The 21,667-nt window shown below is 39.3% G+C and overlaps 1 protein-coding gene across 3 annotated transcripts; it reads left to right on the forward strand.

Annotated features, from left to right (window-relative positions):
• Nucleotides 1-1,902: 1,902 nt before the first annotated feature.
• MTF2 (metal response element binding transcription factor 2) lies at nt 1,903-20,607 on the forward strand. 3 transcript variants are annotated; one of them, XM_054979947.1, is made up of 15 exons: nt 1,903-2,192; nt 7,719-7,917; nt 8,001-8,082; nt 8,533-8,628; nt 8,883-8,983; nt 9,084-9,232; nt 10,276-10,371; nt 10,957-11,025; nt 11,701-11,824; nt 13,638-13,705; nt 14,011-14,181; nt 16,657-16,765; nt 16,919-16,971; nt 17,077-17,181; nt 17,906-20,607. In XM_054979947.1, exons 1-15 carry the CDS (start codon nt 2,188-2,190, stop codon nt 18,258-18,260), a joined length of 1,782 nt encoding a protein of 593 aa, XP_054835922.1. In that variant the 5' UTR covers nt 1,903-2,187; the 3' UTR covers nt 18,261-20,607. The 3 variants fall into 3 exon arrangements, with proteins under 3 accessions (XP_054835922.1, XP_054835923.1, XP_054835924.1); XM_054979948.1 differs by having other exon boundaries at nt 17,080-17,181; XM_054979949.1 differs by lacking the exon at nt 10,957-11,025.
• Nucleotides 20,608-21,667: the final 1,060 nt, after the last annotated feature.

Below are 21,667 nucleotides of genomic sequence, written 5' to 3' on the forward strand. Positions count from 1 at the left end.
CCCATCATTGGGAACAATGGGGCAGGCTAGGCAGCCTTCTCTATAGGTGGGGGGGGGGGTGTCAGGGGGTGGTTGTGTGTCAGGTGCTCTTTCCCAGGGATAAGTTGGCACTCAGGAGTGTGCCTACCATTGTGGCACCCCTGGGCTGAGCGGAATTGCCCTGGGAAAGAGAGTTTAGGAGTTCTCAAAGGGGGAGGGCTGGCCAGCCTGTCCCTGGGGTTATGGTGGGTGTGGGGCAGCTGGGGGTGGATTTGGGTCTGTGAGGGGCTAATGTGGGGATTTGGGTCTGTGTTTGGCAGATGGGGGGGAATTGGGTTTGTATGGGGCAGTAGGGGGTGGACTTTGGGGGCTGAGAGCACCTACTTGGGGAGGCCATGAAATGGCCCCCCCAAGTGGGAGCAGGCTGAGCCTTGGTGGGGGGTGGGAGGAAGGGTGGGAGAAGGGCCCCAGAGGGTTGGGGGGCATTTTGCATGCAAAATGCCACCCTTGGCAAAGGAAGCCTCCCCCAGCTGTCAGTGGTAGAGAAAAGAGCACCACCTACTTAGGGAGGCCATGAAATGCCCCCCCCAGGTGGGAGCAGGCTGAGCCTTGGTGGGTGGTGGGAGGAAGGGTGGGAGAAGGGCCCCAGAGGGTTGGGGGGCATTTTGCATGCAAAATGCCACCCCTGGCAAAGGAAGCCTGCCTCTTCATTTTTTCCCCATAGGAAATAATGAAGAAGAAGATGAGCAGCAGCAGTCTAACAATATGCAGCTGCTCAGTCCTTCTTAATGAGAGGATAGGGGGACCTGGTTTGGGGGGCCATAACATGGCCCCCCAAGGTCCAATCGGTCTGAAACTTGGGGGGTTGTTAGAGAGGGGTTAGAGGAACGTCCCCACCAGTTTTGGCTTGATTTGGTGGGAAAATGCCTCCCCCAGGCGTCCGGGAAGACGCGGAGACATTTTCCCATTGAAAAAAGCAGAATCCCGAAAGCTGGAAGCTGAAACAAAGCCGAAAGCCGAAAGCCGAAAGGGCTAGCCATTTCGGCTTCCGGTTTAGCCGGTAGAGATTCTCGTTTCGGGTTTCCCGAAACGAGACTAACGAAAGAGGGTGTCTTTGCACACCCCTAACTGGTTGTATACTGTTATAATCAAAACCATCACCAGTTTTCATCATAACAGTATATAACCAGTTCCAATAACTAACAGAAACATCTCTCGGTTTGGGAGACAGAATAGAATGCAGGCACTTTGCCTGCGATTGAAAGGAGGGCAGAAAAGACCCTGAGGAAAGGCGGTGCATTAAGTTGGAGCCGACCAGTCTTTCACTCGGGATACGTTTGGGAGCCAGTTATGGAAATACAAGACCAGGAAGCACAGCTCTCTCGAAACTAGCGAAGAAAAAGAAAGCTAACTCTGGAATTGAGAAAACGTATTTGTCTTTAAAGTACCCCAAGACCCCCCTCCCTCTCTCTCTCTCTCTCTCGCGTGTTTTTTTTTTTATATAGTGGCAACAAACAGGCAGCTAACTCTTCTAGAAATGAGTAATGAAGCTGAGGTAGCCAAATCCGCTGCCGAAAGAACAACAAAGAGTCCTTGAAGAACTTTAAAGAGGAGCGAGGGTTCCTGGGGTAGAGCCCAAGCCATGAGTGGCAACGACCAGACCTCCCCATTGCTGCAAAAGAGTCCCCCTTTCCCCATCTCCTCGCAGATATCCCAGGGTTAGCAGAACGCTACTCGACACCAGGCTTGGTTTGGGGTTAAAACCCGCCAGGAGGCAGAATCCCTTGGTCTCCTCCCCTCTCTAAAATAGTTCCTCTTTGTTCACCAGCTGCGGCGTGTCTTCGCAGCCGGTATTCTTCCGCCCGCCACCCCTGCGGCGGGCTTCCTTTCCTGGCTTCTCATTCCCCGCCCCTTGTCGGGAAAATGGCGGCTCGGCCGGGCTGGGCTGGCGAAGGGGAGGCGGCCGAGCGGCTCCTTTGTGTTTCCCACAATGCACCAGCTTCTCGTCCGCGGGAAAGAAAAATGGCGAAGGGGTGCAGCGGAGCCCGGCAGCCCGTGAGGCTGGCGTGAGCCTCCTCCTTGGCCGCTTCCCACTTCGGCAATCTCGCAGAGGCCGTGGGGAGCCCAGCTGAAGCGAGGCCTCGGGGAGGGCGCATTGAGCGCACTGATTTCCCTGTATGAAGCGGTTGGCCCCATTGGAGAGACCGAATGAGGTGAGGGAGGGCCTGGGAAACCTTCCCCCCCACTCGGTAATAGGATCTCGCGAACGGGGTAGTTGAGGTACACCGGGGGGCGGCGGCATGATCCGTCCTTTTGTCGCTTTTCCTCCCCCCCCCCTCAAATCACTTTCTTCTGCTGAGCGAATATTAACAGAATGCCTGCCTCCGTTATGGGGTGGGTGGGTGGGATGAAGCTTTTCAAGCGTCCTGTGTTGGGTGCTAGTTTGCAAGAACAGGAGGAGGGAAAGGGGTACTGGGGGACGGATGAGTTCAAGTACACGGATATAAACCATTGCAAGGGCTCACTGTATGTAAGAAGAGGAGTGGGCTGGTTTCTGGTGTCCCGTGGAAACAAAAACAAAGGCGAGAACTGTAAGGAGTCTGAACCTCTAGGCGTGCCTTCTCGTGATAAGCCACGGCCACGTAAACTGAGTAGCTTCCCTGGGTTAATGTCTGGTTGCATAAGAGCTAAAAGAAAAGTTGTTTTTCTTCTCTTCAAAGGGGAAGAATCGAGTCGAAGGGTGGAGGAGGGGTAAACTTCTGTGTAGCGATTGTAAGGCAGCCTATTACAGTGTTTTGAAAATAATGATCAGTTTGTATACGTTTCCTCACTGGTTTCCACAAAGGATGGAAGCTCTGATCTGGTGCTAATTGTTCTTGTGAAAGGAGAGTAATCTGCTTTATGAAAGAAATAGGGTTGTGTTCTTAAAACAATAAATATTTATATGCTTGCTTCCCAGACAATTGAGACTAAAGAATGGTTAGGTGCAACAGCTAGTGACCCCAGAGCAGAGTGGGGATGTGCATCCACATCAAATTAAAGGCTGTGGCTGTAATATCTTTCATTATGAAAAGTTATTTGAATAATGCAAAATTGATCCCTTTGTGCTATTATTCATCAGAAAATCATAGTGTATGTGTGCTTGCACTATCTCAGACTGAACCAGCTCTTTAGCTTGGTTCTAGATAGATAAACATACAGAAGTTGGGTTCTGTATGCATATCTCGCAATGGTGGATCAGCATACTAGTTTTAGATCATATTGTTTTTCATAAACGTAACATTACATGTATTCCCACCGTTGGCCTATTAGCATTTTCTTATTGGCTGTATACTCTGTTTTGGGGATTGTATTGCACTGTTACCAGCCAGATACAGTTTTATATTATTATGCTATTTAAGTAACTTGTAATAATACAATTTTGAACAAAATTATAGGGCAACATACTTAATTGTCTTCTATTATGTGTGAGTTAGAAACACCAGAATTTGCATTGCCAGTGTTTGTTTCACTTTTCATAAGCCTGTAATTCTAAAAGATGCTACTAATAAGCAGGAATTATTCAGAGAAAATGTTTCACAGGGCTGATATTTCTCTTTCTTACACGCACAGACATACAAACGTCTCCCAGGTGAATTGTGTTATGTCCAGCTCAAAAATCTACAGTCTGTTGCAGCCTTTAATACATACAAGATGTTTCTAATGGTGTAACCTGTAAATAAAAGTATAGGAAATGCTTATATTCATTTTTAAAAGCAAACTTGACAGATTGCCTTTATTTGGAATAGTATTTGCGTTTAATGTCCAAAATGCTGTACCTGTTCATCTTATTTTCATTTGATATAGATGAAAAAACTGTCTTACAAGCGCTTCTGATTTAACTTCTTTGGAGGCAAATGTCTTAATTAAACTTTTCTGGTGTGGTCAATTGCAAGTTACAACTTGCCAATACCCCTCTCCCATTAATGCGATGTGAACTGTCTGCGTGGATGAAGCACAGATGTGATGAAATATCTTTAAAATTGGCTACCTGGCTTTTAAGCAACTAAGATTATTCATTAAGCATTTTTTAAAAATCTCATTGAATGTCTTTTCCAAAGCTTATGAAAGAAACAGTTTCTCTTAAGTTCACATTTTCAGATAATTCAGAAGGAAAAATCAGTCTTTATAATCTTTTTAAAATTATTATTTTAAAATCTCAATCAGGTGGCAACTATATTTTCAAATAATGTGATGATATTGTTGCTAAATCATGAGTAAATTGTATTGAATATCAGCTTTGCAGAACTTAAGTATCTCAGTGGCTTGACTGGCTGCTAAGCAGTGTTGGCCATGCTTAGTATTTGGATAGGAGACCACTGAGGATGTTTGGGGATCTTATACAGAGGAAGGCAATGGCAAACTACCTCTGCTCATCTCTTACCTTGAAAACCTCATGGTCCTGGAGTCGCCATGAGTCGGTCACAACTTGGTGGAACACTATTATTATTTCATTACTATGCTCTGTATTGAGCACTTATTTATTTGTGTGTCTCAAAATGTTTTGAAATTCTTGAAAAACCTGTGAAATCAAAGTAACTATAAGGAGACGTGATCTTGATAAAATTAAATTTCTGAGAAGTCACTATTGCCAATAAAAGTTGAAATGCATACCACTTTCTGCACCATATAAAGCAGTTGCTACATAATTCAAGGCTACCATCTTATGCACAGAAGTCCCATTGAAATCAGTAGGACTTGCTCTTGAGTAATCAGTTGTTAAATATGACAGGTTCCTCTATGGAGTGATTGGTAGTTCATTCTTCAAGATTAGTGTATTATTTAGGTACAGCAAACTTCACTAGCTCTTAAGGACGGTCAAAGCCAAATGTTGGCATAATGTAATTTTTTCTCATTTGTGTATTTGTCAAGTTTGAAAGGTGGTATAGAATTAGTGTGGAGGTCTTCTAGCAGCAGTAGTTCTTTATAGTTCAGTCTTATCCCTTTCTCTGTCCTAGTATTATCATGTGGTTATAGAGGTTAAGACAGTGGCCCTGTTCACTCAGATTTCAACCTAGTAAGAGTCTTGGGGGCATCTCTCACTGTCCCTTGCTATATGGGGATAATATAAAGTAAATTGGACCCCTCTTGCACTTATTTGCGCTTGATATGCCATGGGAGCATGTGAAACAATGTTGCCTTCTGTTAACTTCTCAATTTTATAAGGTGTCATAGGTTTTATGATTTTGTTATGTGTACTTATTTTGTAAACCACCTTGGACTCCTATATAGAGGAAAGTAGTTTATAAATAGTAAATCAATTACCCAACAATCCTTCTCTGGGTTAAATGAGCGGGAGCAGTGCTTGCTCTCTGCCGTTCAGATGGCTCTGTTGTAATGTCACTGACTACTGTGCAAATGTGTTGCTCCAGCATTTGTATAAGAATGTCTTTAACTGACATGTGCCAGCATTTGCAGATTATTTGGGGCTAGTTGCTATGCTGCATGTTGAAAACGGTTTTGATGTCCGAATGAATGTTATAAAATCAACATTTAGTTGTACAAGCAATACAGAGTTCAGATGATGCCCCCCCATGGTAGTTCTTCATTTTATAGGTTTAACATAGGGAAGTGTCGCTTCTCATTGGTGATTACCATTTGAGTGTACTAAAAAAATAGTACAACTAAAGCAGTCATGTGAGAGAAATTTCCAAATATTAAACCAGGCTGGAGAAATCTCAGGCAACAAAGAGCTGTTTAGGAATATGACAGCTTTTCTCACCCCAAGGTTTGAGTATTGTATTCATGTATTGTGCCTGGTGTTGGTGTACTGTCCTCCCTATTGCCTAACCATTTCCATATCTGAACAGACAGAGGTGTTACCTCAGACAGACCCCCCCCCCCGACTGAATCTAGGGGTTGACTTCATGGTTACTGTGATCCATGGGGGGTTCTCCTAAAATGTCTTTGGCCGTACATATATAGCAGGCCACATGATTGACCTGCTCTTCACTCTCTCTTGTGTATTTTTGTTCCAACTTTCTGCCGGAGAGTTCAGGATGGCATATGTGGTTTTCGTATCCCTATCTTACCCTGTGAGGTAGGCAAAAACCATAAGGAACTCACCTAAGGTGAAGAATGGGCATAGGCCATTCTTGATGGTGGTGATCTGAAACATGGAATATTTCTCTGATTTTACTTTCAAAGACATATCAGTATCTGCTAAAGTTTTGGATGATGGGAACCTTATACCTGGAGAACTAGCTTAGTTTACCTTTAGAAATTAATGGATCCTGATGGTTTCCAGATGATTCTTGGTAGATAAACAATGGGACATGGTAAGACTTCTTGTTAATGCCCTGGCTGATCTCTGGAAAAGGGAAGACATGTGGCCAGCTGGCACAATTGTTTCTAGACACCCCCTGTCTATGAACTGAATTAAGTCTATATAGTGTAGTATAGTACATGGGAGCTGGGGATGATGAGACAGTGACAGTCTAGCAATGGCTAGAATGAAAGTGGATGGACATCATCCATCTTGAGATAAACACAACTGAACACAGGGTAGAAACCATCTTAGACTAAGGTTCCAGTGAAAAAAAATAGTACCTGCTGCAACAGCTGTATCTACTTAGATCCACTGGTATTGTTTTGAGTGCTGGAAAACCTGCTTCATCCATGTCCATTTGACAACCCTCTTGAAACATCAATAGGCCATTCTGGGTGTTTGCCATATGCTTTGTGGATTAAATCACCCATCTTAGTTCTGAACTGGATACCACTATTGATATAAAGTACCAGGCACTTCCAGAGCCCTGACTTCTCATAGAGAGCCAGTGTGGTGTAGTGGCTAGTGTGTCAGACTAGGAACTGGGTGACCCAAGTTCAGTTCCCTGCTCTGTCATGGAAGCTTGCTGACCATTGGCCAGTCACATACTCTCATAGAGTTGTTGGGAGGGGAAAAAAAGAGGAGAGTAGAATGGTGTAAGCTGCTTTGTGTCCTCATTGAGGAGAAAGTAAATGAAGTAAAATAAAAAAAAAAGTAAAATATTTGATTGATTACTACAGCCTGAAAATGTGGATAGGATGCTGGAAAGATCTCTTGGAACTTGCCTGCTTGAATTTTGCTCTTGGTTTATTGCACCTAACCAGAAGAGAGTTTTTGTCTGGATTGGGAACTCTTTCTTGAAAGAGAAGGTGATCTTGACCATCTTGGAGGACATGGTGATGATGCTAATCCTAAACATGTCCTCATTAAATAATTCATGGAATCCGTCTATCAACCAGTCTCAATTTCCCTTTGGGCAAGGCAGTGGTTTAGCATCAGGTGTTTCTGGAGGTAACTGATTTTCTAGATACGTTTCATGCATGATTTATGTGCATTATGTGCAAGGCACATAAAATTCCTTGGCCACTTTTGATGGATGATTTGTGTTGGCACAGATGGAGATCTATCTTCTAGATTGTCCTGAATCCCTCAGTAGTGTTCAGTTTTACTGAGTGGGAATGGAAGGCTGCTATATTGTGGTGGTTCCTACCTGGAACATGATTCTAGAACGCTTGTCTAGTTTTGCTTTGCTTTTAGTCCCACACCTGTTCTGAGTAGTGCCCTCTTAAGAATATCAACTGAGTTTCAATATCACAGAGCCAGTAAAGCTTGAAAGCCTGTGATATAATTCTGTACAAGTTGTAAAAGAGACCCTTTTATTGTTAAAACAAATCAGGAGTTCATCTTAATGTTGTGTTTTGTTTAATTTTAGAGACTCTACGGGGGTGGGTAATTCAGTGGTCCACAAGCGGTCTCCTTTACGGCGACACCAAAAGCCACCAATATCCTTGACCAAGCTGTCCTCACGGGATGGACAGAAAGCCAAAAAGCCAGTGTGCAAATTTGAAGAAGGTCAAGATGTCCTAGCCAGATGGTCAGATGGCTTGTTTTATCTTGGAACTATCAAAAAGGTAATTAATTAATAGGTACAATTACATTATTTTATGTTTAGTGGTGGTTTTATGTCACAACTTGAATTTATTCTTGCTTTCAGATAAACAAACTGAAACAGAGCTGCTTCATTATATTTGAAGACAGTTCAAAATCCTGGGTTCTCTGGAAGGACATACAAACAGGCAAGCACCTTTCTACATCTTTGTTCTTTTGTGTTCATTAGTGTGAATTTTCAGATTCTTTTTTTCAAACCACACCCAGTAGAGGGAAGAATGGTGTTGTTTGTTGGGAATACGCAGCCACAGAAAGACAGATAATGCCTTCTGAGATTACAATGCATTTAAATTCCTTATTCATTTCCCCACATTGTTCTAGAGATGAACTTTAATCAACATCAGCTTTGTTTCTTGTATAGGTACTTCCTGTCCTCCACAACTTTTATTCTCACAGCTAATTCCTTCCCCCTCTCAATTTGTTGCCAGAAGCTGGTATTGGCTGGGTCTTAATGTGCTCTTCTTGCTGCCTGATCCTCCTTCCCCACAACTAATTTAAAAGGCTATGTGATTATGCTCTTAAAATGGCTCATGTGGGCATTTTTTTATTGTAAACCAACCCCCTTTGTATCTTCTTAGGAGCTACTGAAAGTGGGGAAATGGTCTGTACAATATGTCAAGAAGAATATTCAGAAGCACCCAATGAAATGGTTATATGTGATAAATGTGGTCAAGGTAACTTGCATTATTTTAGAAGTTATTTTGCCTGTTGTAAGTTTCATCCTGAATGCTAAGATGCTTGCATTAGTATGGATAACTGTAGCAGTCATACTACCATAATTTATTGTACCTGCTAATGTATCAGGACATGTTTATGATCAGTTGGGGAATAAATTTGTGGCTCTGTATTAACAGGATTTTTCCAACACATGTTGAGACAGGAAAGGTTTTACTGTACTTTAAACACTGTAAATTCGTTTTAAATTCAGGTTATCATCAACTGTGTCACACACCAAATATTGATTCTACCGTGATAGATTCAGATGATAAATGGCTCTGTCGGCAGTGTGTCTTTGCAACAACAACAAAGGTAGGCTACCCATTTAACAAAGTGACTATTATTGAAATATTTGATTTTTTTGCATGGCATTAAATGCTAGTGTTGGCTCCTTCAATATGTTTCCTTTCAGAGAGGTGGCGCACTTAAGAAAGGACCAAATGCCAAAGCCCTGCAAGTCATGAAGCAAACATTGCCTTACAGTGTAGCAGACCTTGAATGGGATGCAGGCCATAAAACTAATGCCCAGCAATGTTATTGCTACTGTGGAGGTCCTGGAGAGTAAGTTAAAAAATTATGAAAAGATTGTCTGACAAATGTGTTCCTGTGTATTACTTTGCCAGTGATATGTATGATTGCTGGGTTATATTATAGAGAAATATGCATATATTATAAGGCAGTGTGTTTTACAGATGATGCATTATGCTATTTCACTAGCAATATCAGGCTTTCGTTATGTGGGCGAAAGGGGAAGAGTCCAATATTGCCCACAAAAGAGGAACTTGCAGCAATAGCTAAATTTACTTCACTGATTAGCGAAGAGGCAGTAAGTTCATTTATTGCTGATTGGAAACTCCTTGTAGACTTTTTACATGAAGTAGACAATGATTTGATGGTTAGTGGGTTTGATGAATAAGGAATTTGGTCAGTAGAAAAAAAAATTTCTGAAGAAGTGAGTTGTGACTCTTGAAAGCTCATACCCTACCACAAATTTTGTTAGTCTTATTACACGTGCTCTTTTGTAAAAATAGAGTAAGAGAGAATTTTGTAAGGATACTTATATTTGTTACAGAGAAAATCAGAAACCTCCTTTCAGTTTGTATATTTTTTTCTTTTTTTAAGTTTGGTTGTTTGTCTGTTAGTTGCTTTTCTTTTGTAAAAACTTTTATAATTTTTTAAAAAAAAATGTGGAAGGATTGTTGAAGCCCACATAATTACTTGACATAGGTAACTGAAAGGATCTGCCTGGGACAAATGTGGGCATAATTCACTCAAATAGCACAGCTAAAAGAAGGTTCCTTAAAGTATGCCAAATATTTTCTAAGCATATTGCCACATGTTGCTTTCTTCTGCCCAAAGGTAATTTCCCTGTGGAGTGACAAAAAAACCTGTATGTTCATGCTTCTGTAGTGTAGTGCTACTGTTTATTTTGCTATAAGTACATAAATTAGGAAGGTGATGTATAAAGGCTTCCGTAGGTATGTACTTGCAGCAAAAATGTGTAATAAAAATATATTCAGAAATATTTTAATCTGGTAGTTCATATTGAATTTGTTACAAACCCTGACCACATTCCGTGTTTTTCTTCCTTTCTTTTAATGAAGCTGGTATTTGAAGATGCTACAGTGCTGCAAATGTAAACAGTGGTTTCATGAGGCTTGCGTGCAGTGCCTCCAAAAGCCAATGCTTTTTGGTGACAGGTATGATTCTGTATGTGTATTCAGCTTTGTTATATATGTCTTAGTATTTAATCAGTGAATTGATGAATTGAATCTTACTAGTCTGTTCAGATGTCACTACTATGTTCTTTCAGTGCAAGGAATTTTCCATTTACACAAGAAATTCTTGCACAGAAGGAAGAAAATTGTGCAGTTGTAGAATGCCTTTCTGCCTTGACAGTACACTGGCACTAGCAGAAGAGACTGGTAGATCCAACCTAAAAGTTTACTGTTTATATTTTCTGTCTCTCGGTCTGTCTTTCTCTGGTAATCTTGGAAGTTCATGGGTATATATTTATACACACACACATTTTAATCATGTAAATTCATAAAATTAGATTGTTTGATGGGTCCAGATCTTACTAAAAGTCACCTTGGATCTGCCAGTTAAACTTCATTGCAGGTTGTAGGGGTTTCAGCTATGCATCATATGGTGATAACTACTTTAGATCTGGAAGTCTTAAACATCTTGCAAAATTGAATTACTTGCTATTGGTATTGATTACATACATACAGATCTTCAAAGCATTGAACATACTTTACTTTTTGTGCCTTTTCTTTTAAAAGGTTTTATACATTCATTTGTTCAGTTTGTAGTTCTGGACCAGAATACCTCAAACGTTTACCCTTGCAATGGTAAGAACAACTTCTAAGTAGAATGGGAGTGATCTTTCAGTTCTGTGCTACATGTTTTCCTAGCTGTTGTCTGCTGTAGAAAACATGTTTACCTTTGAACGTTGCATGAACACAATTTCAGTTATTATAGTGGTTTTTTCCTTTCTATTTACCTTCAAGTTAATAAGCTAAGAATTCTGAAGAACTGTAGAATAAGTGTCTAGTAAATGCTTACATAGGATTACGTATGATCCAAATAACATTATGGCGCAATGTCTTCACCTGGACCCTCAGCAGACACAGTTCCAACTCTTGGCAATAAGCCTGTCAGGTGCCAGAGCCCTTGGAAACCTGAAATGCAAGAGGCTCACTCCATCATTGGCCCATCTTGGCTTGTCCACAGCCTTGGTCAGTACTCTTTTCTGTAAGCAAACTCTGAAGTTACTGCACAGCTGTAGGGCTCACACAGCTGTGATTTCAGGCAGAGGTATCTTTGTTGCTTCTTTCACCTGCGTGGTTTTTACTTCTCTAGCCCTGGAGTCCCACATCCCAAGTTTAATAACTTTATAAAACTTTGCAGATGTCTTAATTCATCCCAGTAAGCCAACCTTTTTAGTGAATCTTGGGTTTTTGCCTGATTGTGCTTGCATTTATAAAATGGTAAAATATGCTAACTAATAACATTTTGAATTCTAGGGTAGACATAGCACATCTATGCCTTTACAACCTAAGTGTTATTCACAAAAAGAAATATTTTGATTCAGAGCTTGAACTCATGACCTACATTAATGAAAATTGGGATCGACTGCACCCCGGTGAAGTAAGTTATTGAAATATTCTTCTTAGGGATATTCTGTCAACCACAAAGTATTAGCATGAATAGATATAAAACAAGTTTAATTTGTTCACAGAAAGAGTATACAAAATCCAAAAAAAAAAAATTCCACTCTAATAAAAGAAGAGTCCTCTGAAAAGATTTTTTGTGGGTTACAGTCCTAGTGAACAGGTGTACTATTGGCTGCAGGAGGCAAAGAAGCTCAAATTCTTCTATAGTTGACGGTGAGAAGTACTGACTCTTCATTGATTGCATCGTAACCTCCTTTTGATATCAATTTTGAGTGTCCTTTCCACACATTAGAATTCTATTCTATTCTAATGTGTACTCTTCATTAAATAAAAACAGGTCTGCTGCTAAAAATAGTGTCAAAGTTTTCCCCACACCACCCCTCCATACTGGGTAGCAGTTTACTCAGTGTGTTGGTGTCATTACACAGTGTGTGTATTCTCACCCTTGCTAGCAGCTAGTGATGTAGAGCAGTAGTAGGAAAATATGCAATATATCAACATCAATGTCAGTTGATAAGTCCTGCCTCCCTACCCATTTAATTGCATATAAGTTGCCTAAAATGTGTTTAGAATTGCAGCGTTCCTTAAATGTATATGTATGGGACAGTCTTCTGATGATTTCAAAGTTCAGTTCCTGCTTGACAACCCAGATGGGGAAATAACTGAAATAGTAGCTAAGTTTCTCTACAGTGCCATGGCTATACGCCATGACAAGTAACATTCTGTACTGGTTTTGCTGCACTGTTGCCCTGCTCCTATCTGTATTCTAATCTCATTTTGTATGGAGTCTCTGTATTTAAAAATTTTATATTTTATATATGCCAATAAAGGCTTGCTTGACTGACTGATATGTATGGGAAATAATTCACAGCAGAATTTACCTCAGCAAATATGTTTAGAATTGGGATATGACCTGTGTTTTCACCTCCATGCTTTCCTATTTAGTGAGGAAAATGTAATGCTAGAAAGATGTAATAAGATTTACTTCTGAGGTGATTACACTGATTTTTTTCCACTGCTGCTATTTTAGGAAGGTTCAACATACAGAAATTTTCTGAATGCTCATACTATTTCATATTAATAAGAGGATTGTATCTACCAGATTCCACTAAATAAAACAGAACTCTCCATCTTGTCCCGGGGTCAGGAAAACCCATCAGCAGTGTTCAGTATGATGTAGTAGTCTGCAGTGGGACAGAGGTATGGGCAAAAGTCAGGCACACATACCTCTGCTAGTGTAAATACCCTCCTGCTGGCAGACAGTAACCATGAAATACAGTCCTGCAATAATACTCTTAAAGACTTGATATGACTTTTGCTTATGGTAGTAACAAATTTAAGAGATGGTTGAACAAGGAGCTCCATCCTTTTTTAAATGAACTCTGGTAAAATTAAGCTGTCACAAAAAAATTTTTTTTTCAGTGGTGATCCGTCTTCTAGATATTGAAATGTACTCATGTACATTTTACCAACGGATTTTGCATTTTGATTTCATTAATAAAGCAACGCTCAAAAGCACAAAAGCAGTTCAAAAACATTTAAAATGTAGATGTGTTCTAGAATTCCGACAAGACATCACATTAGAAAATAGATGCCCTGTAGGAATTCTAGAGCACACCTGCAGTCTGATATAATATCTTGTAGGAATTCTAGAACACATCAAATGTATTCAACGTGCTAACATTTCTTCCTTCTGTGCAAATTGAATAACATGCTGCTTTATAGTCAGAATTTTAGAATCCAGCCGAAACTTTCAGTACATTAAACCACTTCTTGATACATTACAGCTGGCAGACACACCAAAATCTGAAAGATATGAACATGTGCTGGAGGCTTTAAATGATTACAAGACCATGTAAGTTGCTTTGAGCATTATGTATTTTAAATATGTTTTCACTTTATTTGCTCTAATATAAATGCTACTCTTAGCCTCCTTAGAACATATTCATGATGGCAACTCGAAGTAGCAATGGAAAACATTATTAGAGAATTGTTGATTCTCACGGAGAATCAAACTTGTAATTACCAAGAAGTTTTTTGGAGAACCAAATAATTTCTATCCTTTTTCACTACCTTGGAATTTAAGATTAAATAATAGTGATAAAATGCTATCTAAAGAAATATTCTTGTTTCCATGTTCAATATTTAACAATTATTCAGGTTTATGTCTGGAAAGGAGATAAAGAAGAAAAAGCATCTGTTTGGCTTGAGAATTCGTGTTCCTCCTTGTCCACCAAATGCTGCTTTCAAGGCTGAAAAAGAACCTGAGGGAACTTCACATGAATTCAAAATTAAAGGCAGGAAATCATCTAAACCTGTGCCTGATCCGAGGTAGGACCAATAAGTAGCTGGAATATTATTATGACTTCCTTTCTATTTGTTCCACAATGTTTAAAGTATCTCCTGATTTTTTTTTAACTTCTGATCTACAATGGACATGTATTCCTTGAGGAAATATTAACAGCAAAAATGTTTCAGATGGTTATCATGTTGCAGTAGAAGAGCAAGATTTGCAGTAGAAGAGCAAGACTTGACTCCAGTTAACACCTTAAAGACCAATTTGATTTTCCATAGTGTAAGCTTTCAAGAGTATCTGATGAAGGGAGCTTGATTCTCCAAAAGCATATGCCCAGCAAAAATGTTACCACTGTCTTTAATGTGATGTGACTTGCTCTTCATTGTAATGTGTGGTCTGCTGTGATCTTCAAAATAGCACTGAGTTTCAAATATGGTTTCTACTAGAACTTCACAGAATAGTAGACCTGGAAACACTATTACTGTGAATTAACAAATCCTGCATTGAGTAGCATTATTTAGTTCCCATATTTTTGTATTTTACTTTAGATTTAGAATGGAAAATATATAGCTTTTGTGCCAGTGATGCCTCAGATATCAATCAGTTTTTTGAGCGGCCAAAGTTGCCAAACTTGTTGATATTCCAGCTGTTCAAGGAACAAACCTATTACAATAAAAGTGCCTCAGTCCTACTTCTATGAGAAGAATACAGGCATTAAGGACTGAAGGAACTTGCAGCATGTTTGGTGGAGGTCTCTGAAAGTTGGAGAAACTAATGAGAAAACATCAAGCAGGTGGAAGAAAGTAACTTCAGGAAAGGCCTACGGAACCAGGTCTAGGTTCTGAGTGGTTTCCTGTTCCTTTAAAAGTTGCTTAGAAAAGAGAACTCTGCCCATTCTCTCTTGTTGTCATTGTGGCATTGTGACTTGACAGTGCAAGTCACAATGGTTGTAATGAGGGCCCAAAAGCAAGGTGGTGGGGGATGTAGATGTCACAAATTGACTTGAAGTAGCCAAACAGTAATTTAGTTTCAGCCTTCTAATTTAAATGTAAATGTTATACGCTAGTTGACTGAAAGTCTGGGCTTGAGGAAGAATATTAACAACAATTTCAGAACTAATGCAATAGGTTGAATCCAGACTAAAATTTCCATTAATGGAATGGAACCTTCCTGCCTCCCCTCCTCCCACTGTAACCCATTGATCTCTACAAAATGCTGCCCCTAGGGATAGGGGTCCCTGAATAGTGATGTGAGAAGGGTCTGCAGCAGAAAGGGACAATCAGTAGGAATTGCCAGTTTAGTCGAGATGTAACCCAGTAAGTACATAAACACCAATCTTGTAAATGAAATCTATGCAAATAGGGAAAAGTAAAGGCCAATATTAAATGAAGATATAATAAGACAAAGTTTTGTTTATCATATGCTGTGTTACTTAAATTCTGAAATTTGGTTCTTTTTTGCCGTTCACACACAGTTCTTTGGGTCCTAGTTATACTACACATCGTGTTGCAGTCCAACTCCACCCATTTTGTCTTTCCTTTTTCATGGCTAAATGGTTTCCTATGCTGTAGTTGAAATTTCATGTAAGAGGAATATCCTGCCCAAGCTAGTTATTCAGCACTGCCTGGAACAAATACATCATTACTAACTTTGGTTATTCATTGTTTTACAATCTTGGCATGTGTCTTCTGGTGTTCCTTAATCAACAAATCTTACTGGAGATGGAATAGAAGGGATATAGCAAAACTGTTGCTTAGTTACCTATTATGCAATTCTTAAAATTGGGAGCATCTGTGATATAAAAGCATGATGGGCGGATCTTGGTAAGTGCTAACAGTGAGGAAGTGTTGCAGTGAGGAATGTGGGCTAAGAAACCTTGCAGATGATAGTGAAAACTTGATCAAGGTAAAGTTCAGAGGACAAAAGTTAGTAATGATTAACAATAACCGCCCTCTAGTTGTGATATTCACCTGCTTGAAAAGTCCAACATGGATTAGGAGCTTTGCCATCTGTTATTAGAATGTTCTCCCATATGAGCTATGGTGTTGTTATAACTAAACATCTGTCAATATGATAGAAATGGAGGAATCTGGTTAGTTCTTCCTCCTGTGCCTGCATTTCAATTCCTTTCCCTTATCATGAGCCTGCTGTCCCTCCCAGAGCTGCCTGCATAGTCAAGATAATGAAGGGAAGAACTTCCTTTACTCAGACCATTGGGAACAACATTGGTTGGTGATGTTCAAGCACAGTTTATCTGCACCTCCATTCACAGGTGCAGTGTCTATCGTGGATTTTTAATAGGTGTGACAAGGCAGAATCCAGTGGCTTTAATTGTTACAGGGGAAGAAATGCGTGTTCATATGCATTCTTAAGAGTAAACTTGGTTCATATGCATTTTTAAGAGTAAAGAGTAGTGTATGATTAGGATGAACAAAAAAGTGTAACTGCAAAATGATTTAAAGCTCAGTAGGTCATCCTTTTAAAATGTTAACCTGTTGGCTTTCTTCTAGGGAAGTTACTAATGGTGTAGAAAAAAAGGGAAAGAAAAAACCTGTAGGTCGTCCACCTGGCCCGTACACCAGGAAAATGATTCAAAAAATGTCTGAGCCATCACATTTGGTAAGTAGCATCTCTTTATTGCTCACCAATTTCTTGACTAGTTAGTGTCTATTATGTTAAATAGTACTTTCAAAAAGAACACTGATTTCAAGATTTACGTTTTCTGTGAAAATATAAAGTTCTGTTCTTTGTTTTATGTTCTTTTTGGGAAAGGAACCTGTCATAGTGCAAGAATCCCCCACTTTGGATTTACCTAGCACTGTTGGGTAAGTAGGGGGATAATATATGTGCTTTACTATTGATGGGCTAATTTCAAATAAGATTTTAATGTTTGGGTTATTTTGATCACATGGCAACATGAAATGGCTCAGAAGATCTGATGGAACTGCACATTCATCTAATACCTCAGATGTAGAATCTACAGGTGCTGTCAGTACAAAAGAAACTACCTCAACCTGTATTCCCAAGCATTACAGGTAAGGCAACTAGCATTGCAGGTGATGCAACTAGATCAATATACAATTTGATTGGTTTTAATTTATATTGGAAAGTTGACTAAAACTTGGGTTGGATCCCACAGTGTGAGTAGAGCTATACTTATGGAATGGATCTCTTATGCCTCTCCCTCCCACCAGCTCCTTGTGCAAGCAGGAAATGCCTTCTGCTCATGTAAGAGAGTCAGTGATGTATAATGGTTAGAGTATTGGATCAAGATCTGAGAGACCCAGATTTGAATTCCTTGCTCTGCCATGGAAGCGAATGGCTTTTAAGAAAATTCTTAATCTTTGTTTACCTTGCTAAATAAGGTGGATTGTGTTTTCTATAATCAAGAGAGCCTCTGTGTGTGTATATTTTCGTAATATTTAAGGCAGTTGGTTCTTTAATAGAACCTGTTTTTTTCTGGTTTTTTAACAAATATTAGTGAAGCATTCAATAGCAAATGATCTACTTAAGCCCCTTAAAATATTGGGCAATCAGAGCTTTAGATAAGCATTGGATTGTATTGACACTGCTGACTTTATCATGCAAGGAAAGCCTTTAGATTTGTGTGTAGGTAAATTGCTGCTTTTTGCTGCTATGCCACATCAGATGGTGGTTATAACCTGAATTTTCTGCTGTGGTAGTATAATGTCCTGACCTTGACTAAGGCCACATAGTGTGCAAAGTTTTTGACTTTTCCATATGTCCCATATTCTGTAGCTTATCTGACTCCAGGAAAAGGACACGTACAGGAAGAACTTGGCCAGCTGCAATACCACACTTAAGAAGACGAGGACGACTTCCTCGAAAAGCACTCCAGACTCAGAATTCAGACATTGTAAAAGATGATGAAGGCAAAGATGATTATCAGTATGATGAACTCAACACAGAGATTCTGAATAACTTAGCAGATCAGGAATTACAGCTTAACCATCTCAAGAACTCTATTACCAGTTACTTTGGTGCAGCAGGTAGGATAGCTTGTGGTGAAAAATACCGTGTGTTGGCTCGCCGAGTGACACTTGATGGAAAGGTGCAGTATCTTGTGGAATGGGAAGGAGCAACTGCCTCCTGACTGTAGGACTGAACATTATGTTCACTGTACTGCTGTTAACTATTTATAAAACACAGTTAAAAATCGGGAGTGCAGAAGGAAACTTCATGTTTCTAAAAATGGAAACCAAGTTAGCCTTAACTCTTGCTTCTTAACAGTACAAACATTGTGATAGGGATACATACATTTTTTAAATAAGATTGGATTTTTAAATTTTTAAAGTAAAGATTTAGATTGACTTAGAATGGGAATCTGGGATTTCAGTTGCTTTAAAATGTGCATGAGTTCAGAGTGACTGTCTAAACTACATTCCAAGGATACTCCTTTTTTGCGATTAGGGAATATTTTCTATAGCTAGGGAAATCAATTTTTAGGAAAACCCTTAATCTTTTCTTACTGAAATGTTTGCAAAAGTGTATTTCTACTTTGACAACCCTAGATTTTCATAAGGTGCAGTGTATATAATTCCTACTGAGGACTGTAAAATATTGAAATCTTCTTTCAAACAAAGTGTAAAAAAATATATATTGAGCCTGTAAATTGCTCTGTGACTAGACTTTGTGGTCTCTTTAATATATTCTTTGCATGTGTGTATATGTACACCTATGTGTGCATGTGTATATATGTGTGGTTGTGACCTATGCAATATCAATTATGGGATTGGGCAGCTTTTGACTATATATCCCATAATTCTTTTTTCAGGAATAGTTGCAGTATTTACACAGCAGCATTTCTTCTCAGGCTTTATTGGGTGCTGTTGCTTGCCACATAGTACAGAATATGTGTCAAATGAGTGCTGTGTGTTCTGGCAATGAGTCCTGTCATAAATGTTCATATGCCTTTTCTAGAAGTCAGTCAGGGTGCAATCCTGCACGCAGGGACCCAGAGCAGTCATATTTCCTGACCATTTTAACTATGATTACAGATAGGGAGTGCCCCTTTAGGCTTGCACATTCCTACCCCCCTCTCTGTGCACATTGACCTCGCCTCCTTTTGTTGAAAGTGTCTCCACCAAGGTTTTCACTAACTAGAGCCTACAAATCAGCTTCAACTCTTAGTTTCAGACTTCAGTTTAAACTGAACCATAGTCAGTGAATTACCTCTGTGCAGTTGCAACACCAGCCTATGATTAATGGGCAAGAAGTGCTTATTCTTGTTTAAAAAACATGTACCTAGAAACTTTGTATCTGATCTGGGCCAGATGGCTTAAATAGCCTTTACTTGTGCACAGCCCCAATTAATTTTGGATAAAAGACAGCTGTTAGAGGGAAATAGGGACTTGAAAATTTGAACACTATTAAACAAAATTCTAAGGTTCTGTGACACATTGTGACACATTGATTGTAAATTTTATCTCCCAGTAATTAAAAAAGTCAGGAGTCAGACAAGATTCCTTTGTATGTAATGTTTTGTAGTCATGTTTGATAAATGTAGTTGGAACAAAGTGTTTAATTGCACAGGGTCAACAAACAGTATGTTGCCACTTGAAGTAACAATACTGCTTTTATTACAATATTACCTCTTCTGTTCTTATATGAATCAAGTTATAAATTTAAAACTTTATTTTACTTGCAAAGTAACAGGTGTCTTTAAGGTTAGATGAATTTTCTTGTTCTGAGTTCTTGTCTTTTTTTTTTTTTTGCCAAAGAGGAAATCACAACTATTTTGCTTTGATGGTTTCTCATTTTGCTGCCTAACATTTTAGTAACAGACATGAATTTGCCAACAAAACAATTAAAAGGGTGCTGTATGGTTAAAGCTTATTCCACTACTTACTCTGACTTTTTAAACAACAGAATACTGTGTTTTGATGAAGAAGAATCCTTTGTCACCTTTCCCATTGCCAAAGGAAGCATAGATACATGTCTTGCCCTGTGCTTGTGGCTGGCCAGAAAACTTAACAAGCTTTACAAAATTGGTAAACTGAAAATGTGCTTGTTTTGCCTTCACTAAAAATATGGGTTTCTCTTTATCTCACACACAGTCTCAGCTATTAAGTTAAAGTTGCCTTGCCTATAGCTGCAATATTTTGATAATACACAGGTTAGTCTTAGAGTGTTTGTCTCTTGAGATAATGCGAAGTGTAGTTGTCTTGTATTGTTACTCACACAACCAGTTTTCATCATTAATTTTCTTTTTTACAATCCTTGCAATTCACATCAAACACCAGCAGTATTTGTAGGAAGGGCTTCCATACAAAGACAGTGATTGGAATCTACTTGAGGAAAAGAGCTTGACAAATATCAACAAGATTTAATTGTGAATGTTTTTGTTTTCATTTTATCATGGTGGTTGACGTTTGTATTCCTTGAAACTGTTTCCTAGAATTTTTTTAAAAATCAACATTAAATGTGTGTATTTTTAAGAATCTGTTTGTTTTTCTTTCTTAGGTATAGATACAACTTAAAGCCTACATTAAGCACATTGAGCTGGATTTAAAGGTGCCCTTCTGTGAGCAGAAGGCGCTTCCACTTGTGCCATGGATCTGCAGTTTTCACAGATCTTCCTCTTCAGCCTCTTGCAGAGCAGCTTATGCTATTACTGAGGGTCCCTCATCCTCAGAAATGGCTCTTCTTGGTGGCATGGGGCTGCAAGTGGGAAGGATTAATTCTAGAGCTCTTTAGGTCTAGTCCATTCTGTTAAATAAGCTCAGCAAAATATCATTGTAAACATGCATTTAGACTTTTAGGATATGGACTGCATACCAAAGCCATATTCCAAGTTTGTTTAATCAGCAGTTTTCATTCAAGTTGGTGGGACCTTCTTTGATGTATGCTTGAGCATGTTTACTTGGAAGTGAGTCCTGCTGATTTCGGTAGATTCTTAGGTGCATGTTCACCTTAGCAATGCAGTTTTATGTACACTTAGGGGAGAATGACCTATTGCAGTAGGACTTAGTTCTGAGTAACCATGTGCGGGGTTGGGTTTGTGTGTCTGAAAAATACTCATATTCACTAAATATGAAAATTTTTGTACTTTTGAACTTACTAATCTTTAATGGTTAGCTGCTGTCTCACAAAGTGGGTATATTCACTTCTAGTACAGTGTGAGTGTAAATTTAGTAACAAATGTGAGAAATTAAAACTCAGCAAAGCACACTAAAACCTTAATCACATTACAAGAACTACTAATGGATTTAGGCCATTGAAATTAGCAGCTCATTCAAATTTTCATCAATGGAATCTCAAGTCCTATAAGACCTATTCAGTTGCAGTGTAGTCACTGCAGTCCATAGGAAATGAAGCAGCTTGCTTTGACCCAGTAATTGTGTGATTTGGTTCAGACCATATTAATTTGATAAACTTATGTGTATGAATGACGTGATTCTGAAGTTTCTTCTCTTCCTTTAAAAACTATTTCCGTGATTTTTTTTTTAATCCTGTCCTTCCTTGAAGGAGCTCAGAGTGACATAGGTGGTTCTTCCATTT

Source organism: Eublepharis macularius, chromosome 5 (genome assembly GCF_028583425.1).
Source record: "Eublepharis macularius isolate TG4126 chromosome 5, MPM_Emac_v1.0, whole genome shotgun sequence".
Taxonomy (NCBI): domain Eukaryota; kingdom Metazoa; phylum Chordata; class Lepidosauria; order Squamata; family Eublepharidae; genus Eublepharis; species Eublepharis macularius.

Bases quoted from the DNA above. Each gene is read 5' to 3' on its own strand.
- MTF2 (XM_054979947.1), top strand. The intron at 14,182-16,656 runs GTAGGACCAATA...GCTTTCTTCTAG, and splicing joins AAACCTGTGCCTGATCCGAG to GGAAGTTACTAATGGTGTAG. The intron at 17,182-17,905 runs GTAAGGCAACTA...CATATTCTGTAG, and splicing joins TGTATTCCCAAGCATTACAG to CTTATCTGACTCCAGGAAAA.